This window comes from Nanorana parkeri, unplaced genomic scaffold (genome assembly GCF_000935625.1).
Source record: "Nanorana parkeri isolate BGI_ZX_2015 unplaced genomic scaffold, ASM93562v1 scaffold1256, whole genome shotgun sequence".
Classification (NCBI taxonomy): domain Eukaryota; kingdom Metazoa; phylum Chordata; class Amphibia; order Anura; family Dicroglossidae; genus Nanorana; species Nanorana parkeri.
The window spans coordinates 710,216-717,577 of record NW_017307524.1 but is presented as its reverse complement, the minus strand read 5'-3'; the positions used below and the strand labels follow the sequence as shown (position 1 = coordinate 717,577).

Here is a 7,362-nt window from a genome sequence, read left to right as displayed (position 1 = left end):
ATAAAAAATGTGTATCTTAAAAGTCTTGTTTTTCTGTTGGGTATCACAGCCAGATACTGGAGTGGATACCGTTATGTAGAGATATGTACAGTCATGCCCACATTTTACAGCTTATTAATAAAATGCAGGTCCTGGCGTAAAGCCGGCATGTTTACCAGAGTCCTTTCTGAGTGCTATTTCCAATGAATGGCCCGGCAACACACCATAGTAGGCAGGGTAAACCACAGGTTACCGTAACACAAACCTAAATGGGCTCTTTATCTTTGCCTCCCCTTATTCATTAAGCTAAATGTATGCTCTCTACTCCTTCAGTACATCAACACCATTACATTTACAGAGATTCTGGGCCAGTGCTAGATTTTTTTACTCGCTGACTTAAGAAAAAATAAATCATACAGGTCCATATTTGATAGAAGAGATGCCTTTCCTCTTCACTAAGTGTATGTGTAGTCTGATCTGCTCCTAGTGAAGTCTATTCATCACAGAGGCTATTCACAGCATAGCAGAAAAGCAGCTTCCAGCACCCAACTGGCCGTCTTAAGAGTGGTATACAGTTAGTGTGTGTGCATGTATGCGTGTGTGCGTGTACATACACACAAGCAATACTAAAAAAAAAAAAGAAATGTACATTTTTGCCTTGAACATAGATAAATATAGTAAATTAACTAAACAATACAAATACATTGACATCCTCTAGATTGGGCCAGTTTAAAGATCTTAAGGACTCCCCCCGCCCCCCCCCTCCCAAAAAAATTCTTTAGGCTGGAGCTACCTGCGCGGTATTGTATATGATACCCAGCTGAGATATGCCAAAAATCTGAAATGCTTGCATTAAACAATAAAACATACTTCTATGACAGGAACTGAGCCCAGACTGGCATTATATCAAAATGAAACCCAAAAAAATACCATGGTAAAAATAACACCGACGAGAAATTAGGTTTCACTTATCTCCTTTCACATGAATATGAGCTAGTTCTAAACCTTGGGTGTACAAATCATCATGTGAAGACTTCCCCCTTTATCGTCTGCTCTGGAGTAACTGGGTGTCAGTTTCACAGTCAGAGTGAGTGCTTGCCTCCCTCGATTATACTTATAATACATTCACATCTTTAGATACGATTAGGGATTCCTGATAACGCACTGGATGCATCAATCGTGCGTCAAGGGAGAGTGGTGGATTCCTAACAGCATGTAATCATATCACATACAATTAGATGCGGTGTGCCGGCGTTCAGATGCAGCGGCCATCACCTGATCATGAACCTCAATGGGTGACAGTTGCCGCTTGTAAAACGCCAGATTAGGGATTCCTGCTGCAGGAAATTGCAGGTTCCTGACACATGAATCCCTAATCGCACCAAAAGAAATCGGTGTGAATGGCGCCTAAGCGTAGTGCATAATAGACCAAGGGCTTATCCTTTGATCTGCATAGAATATGACCTACAGCCACTTTGCAAACCACAAATCTAAAAAGAAATGGAAAGTGAATGTTGGAACAAAATAAAATCAAAATGCAGTAGATATCCGCAAGTACAAACAAATACCCGTAGCTCGCCCAGAAATCCAGTGAGCTCCAAAGTTCCTATTGTCAGCAGACAATGAAGTCTTTGCTACACCGAGATCCAAGGCAGTTTTGTCTGGGTACTCCCCTGCCAGACTACAAAAAACCTCCCTCATATGCTATGGAGATGAGGAGGGGAGGTGTTCTATAGTTTGCAGGGGAAACCACAGGCAGGGCTGACAACACTTCTTGAGGTTTCAGAGTAGCAGTGGCAGAATTGTCAGCTGACAACAGTTAACCCAGTGAACTAAACAATGTACCTGACCCTTATGAACAGATGTGAAGACACACATGTTGTAATGGACTGCATTAGCCAAACATGGGCCAGATATGCTTTTTGCTGCATTGGACCCTGTTAGGGCTCATGGGAAACGAATGAGCAGATGTAACGTGTATTAACACTCATAGGTGTATACACCCGTGTGCGTTACTGTTATGTGCGTTGGTGTGCTGCTGTGCCATTCAGTGCACTAAAGAAAAATGTTATCAAAGGGTATAATGGACCTTCTTATAATACATCCAGTTCCTGTGTATATTTTGTGAACTGACTTTTTTTTTGGCAGTAAACATCGCTACTATTAATGGAAAGACCCTTCACAAATCTGTGCAGCCTTTGTCATATTCAGGTTTTATATGAGGCTGACTCCCTCTGGAACATGTATTATGGCATTCTTCAAAAGTCATGATAAATACTAATACTGGGTTGTCATTTCATCCCAGCTGAATAAACAAAAGCCTTCTCTATGAATTGCAATCACTCACCAACAAGAGGGAAAGTAGAGATTTCTATCTCTGGTCTGGTATGGAAAAACATTCTGTAAAAAGTTGCTTTGTCCACTATTCTAATATTATGACCTCAACTTCCCTTCCCAAACCTAATAGTTAATTTAAACTCTGGTGTTTCCTCAGTGGGAAAGGGGTTTTACAGTTTACAGACAGTGTCGACCTTGGATTTTTACTCTTCCCTATAGAAATCTTTTGGAGGCCCCGGCTGTGGACACACACACACACCATGATCAAGGACTGCTGAGACAGAACAAGCGACATCGGGAGTCCATCCACAAAAACCATTTAATCACACCTATGAGTGCAATGACAGAGGAAGATATAGATAGATAGATATTTTCTTCATTTTTATTTCTTTTTTTAAAGTGGAGTTGCCCTTTAAAGGATTGGTGTTTTTTTTAAGGCCGCCCTCTAAGTTGCATTGAAAGACCTTCTCCCCTATGTACAGTATTTATTTTGTTTAGCTTTGTTAAATATCCAGCTCCCCATGCAAATGTTTTGACAATAGTTTGCCTATTATGCTTGGAAAAGGCCAGAATGTAGTAACAAGATTCACCCCCAAAGACTTCAGCGGAGTTCTCCGTTAAGTTCTCTTTTCACACATTTCAGAGAGGTTTGAATGAACACCCCATAAACCCAGACTTCCCCATCCCTAATGACTGAGTTCTGTCTCAAGGGACCTCCCAGCTTTAGCTGTCTCCCCCCTGGGGCTTCCTACAACTGGGATGTTACGTGCATTGTGTGCAAATGAAAGTTCCTTTTACTTCCAATGAAGAAGAAAACTGCAGCCCATGTGTCATAACAGATTTCCCAGCATTCTAGGGAAAACTTGTCTGAATAATCGCTTTGCTCAGCAGTAGCTATACTATGTGCTATGTACAATGCCTCTGATGTAAGAGTCAATAGTGAGGACGGAAATAACTTTCCTACAAATGTCAATCATATTTAAACATGCTCTATAAAGTCTGCCTCCAATTTGCAGTTGTGGGAAAATAACAGCGGTTCTTAGTAATAAATAAGCGTCTGATAGCTCAGGCCAGTATAGGACTGCCACAAGCTATGCTCGTTTACAATCATCACTGTTCCCATTAAAAAAGCAGGCCACATACAATTAGATTTTGATTTCTCAAAACAATTAAATGTACCTACTATGTCTACTTACCTGGATATAATTTGACTGGACTGTTCACTTTCATAGGACATGGAGGAATTTATCAAAACTGGAGCAGACAAAATCTGGAGCAGCTGTGCATGGCAACCAATCAGCCTCTCTCTCATTTTTAAATCTTATATGAACAAACTGAGGAGAGAAGCTGATTGGTTGCCATGCACAGCTGCTCCAGATTTTGTCTGCTCCAGTTTTTATAAATTCCCTCGACAGTGTAGACATCTAGGAGGTTCATTAAAGCAAGGGCTTGGAGGCTGCTGCAGGTATAAGCAGACACCACTAGGTTCCTGCACTTTATAGCTGCGGCAGTTTTATTTTGTTCCATAACAGAGTCCCTATTGCACTTTGCCTATTCAGGGCAAAGCAACTGGTTGCTTTTAAGTGTAAAAACCCCAAACAATGATCTTATATTTGCTATCTTTTGTTCTGTTAAAGCTGGACTTCGGGAATTAAAAAAAATAAAACGTTCCTTGAAGTGGACCCCCAGGACTGCAAGGGGTAGATGCTGGTTTTTGCCCAGGGGTAAAGAAATAATGAGTAATACTTACCTCACTCCCCACTGACTGGTCCCCAAAGCTTCTTCTCTATGGCGCTGCCAGCCAGCGGTCACACCCTGCACTGTACATGCATTGTTCCCTACAAACCAGAGCATTGGAGAGAACAGAAGAATGTTGTAGCGAGAAATAAGGCAACTAATACACCTTATTCCTCTACCCCTAGTCTTTATGAGCATATAGCTCCTGCAAAGAGGGGGTCCCCTACTGCAAGGGTCATTTTTTTTTTTTTAATTCTCAGAGTTAAGCTTTAGCTCTAATAAAAGCACTTTATGTCCATTTTATAAGTGCAAAAAAAACAACTTTGACCCCAAGAGAAGTATATAAAATACCAGATACATTCAGGTGTGGAGGAGCATGTGACTCAGTCCATGTTAAGGTGCCCATACACCTTACGACCATCGCAAGACTTTTGTCTTGCGATGGTCGTATGCTCATTAAAAGCCCGTACGATCTGCCCACCTTGGACGGGCAGATCGTACTTGCGATTATCGGAAGCCGGCCCTGCTGAGGGGCGGGCTTCCGATGACGGCAATGCAGAACGGGCAGTAGAAACGGTCGCACGTCTTAGTTCACACTGCTCGATTCTCATACGATCGCGGGATTTCGCCCGATTCTCGTATGAGAATCGAGCAGTGTATGGGCACCTTAACAGTGCTAGGCCTATCAGCATTGTCGCAAGGGAATTGTTAACACTGTGTAAATTATGACTCCAGTGACTCGTAGCTTACCAAGGGCTTTTCTTTCACTCCACTGCCTTGCTACACCATCTCTTTTGTGCCTTCAGTTATAGAAGCCCCCCAAAAATGATATGCAGGTGGGGGGGCTTGCTCTGCCTGGGCCATCTTCCACCTTTTAAGTGAGTGATAGCCTGCAGAGAAATTTTAGGAGCCGTGTCAGCAGATCAAAGAGGTAGAGATAAGAACAAGCCTCATGGTGCCTGATATGTATTAAAAGGCTTAAAGGAGAAGTATTGGAAGAGTAAAAAATACTCTTCCCAATACTTAGAGCCGGTGCGTGACACTGAAAATTCCAAAAAAGACCTGTGCCCCTAACACGCTTAATTGTATGTCACATGCCGGCTCTAGGTAACTACTACTATGTGTCAAATGCCGGCTCTATATATCGAGAGCTGAGCAATCACAATCCGCTGATTGCACAGCTTATGGTCTTCACCATGCAGAGAGCAGTGAGTGTCAGTCACCGCTCTCCACAGAGATTCCCCCCTCCCCTCCTTGTTCCTCCAATTCTCACTGGAGGGACACACAGGGGAGGGGGCAGGCACAGCTGGCTCTGAATCTAGAGAGGAAGAGTCAGCTGCCAATCAGGCAGCCGGGTGGACCCCGAAATATTAATGGGCTCTTTCCCAGCTGCAGAGCACCTCTGCACTGTGAGTAAATAGTGGGAAGTAGCCCACTATATGCTGAGTTTGGATCATAGCAGTACATTAGTATGTATACTCATGTGACCCAAAAGAAAAAAAAAAGGGTTGGCTTCAGTTCTGTTTTAAAGGAGAACTATGAGGTGAGCGCTTTTTACTCACCTCATAGTTCTAGCCGACCTGTGACAATGACACTGTCACAGGTCGGCTCAGTAGATCGGGAGGTGAGCGAACACATACCGGCGTTCACTCACCTCTCGATCCTGTCATGGCTCTCTGCCGTGTCAGGATTCCCCCCTCCCCGATCCTCCAGCACTGACTGGCGGAACGGACGGGGGAGGGGGCGGGTACAGCTGGCTCTGCCTCTAGATAGGCAGAGCCAGCTGTCAGTCACGCAGCTGGGCGGATCCCGGCATAATTGTCGGGATCCGCTTCCAGTCTCAGTATACCGCGAGCAGCAGCTTGCAGGAAAAACTGAGCCTAGGGTGACGGGAGGACGCTAGTTTGTGTCCTCCCGTTACCCTAAGGAGAACTGTGTGGAAAAGCCTTAACCCCATAGTTCTCCTTTAAGCAAGGCACTGTGTAGTTTTTAACTGAACACGCACTGCTGACATCACTGGGAAAACAACAATATGTAAGGAATAAAAAAATCTGTTAAGAGTTGGGGATCACAAAACTTTTCAATAAGGACAGCTTGCAATGCTGACTCCACCACACGTTAACAATGTAGTTTGTTACTATCATTTAGGAAGGCCTTGCATGTTCTGCTGTGGAGAAGTGGCACCCCTCCCCCCCAGGAAGAGCTATTACGGTACAGTGCACGGCTGTGTACAAACAATGACTGACCTAGGTACAGGACGAGGGGGATGAATCCCCAGCGGATTGTGAACTGGCCGCATTTGAATAGCTTTTGCAGACGCTGTTTGGACTCTTTGCCGATCTCAGGCATGGCAGCTGTAGAGGACAACCGGTGTTCAGAGGACAGGAAGGAAGAGCTCGAACCGGAAACAGCTTCTCACCACAGACACTTGCTCTATCGAAAGCTCCAACTCCTCAGGTTCTCCAATTGCCTGACTTCCGGTTTAGTTAGAACAAAGAGGTTTGGGCAAGAAAGCTCTTCTGGACGAGCGCCAGCCGAGGCATTGCCCTATACACATACACCACAGCAACGAAGTATTAAAATGAACTAGGATCACACTAGCACGTTATTAATCTCAGGTGCCCCACTCAAGCGGCGGCCATATTGAGTTTAATAACGTGCTAGATTAGTGTGATCCTAGTTCATTTTAATACTTCGTTGCTGTGGTGTATGTGTATAGGGTAATGCCGCGGCTGGCGCTCGTGTAGAAGAGCTTTCTTGCCCAAACCTCTTAGTTCTAACTAAACCGAAAGTCAACCAGTTGGAGAACTCGATATGTTGGAACTTTAGATAGAACATGTGGTTATATCCAAAACTAAAAAAATAACAGATTTAATTCAGCTTTAACAATTTTAAACTAAAAAAGGCAAAGAAGAAGAATATATGGCAGTGAGATCAGAAACACTTTCAGGTATAGATGATCTTCAGCAGTCAGTCTCTGCTGCCATGGCGCAGTCACATCTCACTTTCGGTGCTGCAGCGACACCTGGCGGCATGAGAGGAACAACAACTGGGCACTTTCTGTGCTGCAGCGACATTTGGCGGCCATGAGAGGAACAACAACTGGGCACTTTCTGTGCTGCCGCGACATTTGGCGGCCATGAGAGGAACAACAACTGGACGCGTCACGTGACCTGAAAAGTTTACAAAGTTTAAAAGTTGCTGAGTGAGTTTATCGTGCGATGTATTTCCATCGGGCGGTGCGCACAAGAAAGAGAGTGTTGACATTTGATTGTAAGTGGATTTTATACTAAGATTGGCTGAGGGAAA

General features: G+C 44.1%; 1 protein-coding gene across 1 annotated transcript in view; it reads right to left on the bottom strand.

The window, feature by feature from the left end:
* TOMM7 (translocase of outer mitochondrial membrane 7) overlaps positions 1 to 6,455 on the bottom strand; it is a 16,387-nt gene extending 9,932 nt beyond the window's left edge. The window contains exon 1 of the mRNA XM_018568871.1: positions 6,300 to 6,455. Coding sequence (XP_018424373.1) covers positions 6,300 to 6,402 — 103 coding nt within the window. The 5' untranslated portion in view covers positions 6,403 to 6,455. The remainder of the gene's footprint in view (positions 1 to 6,299) is intronic.
* Positions 6,456 to 7,362: the final 907 nt, after the last annotated feature.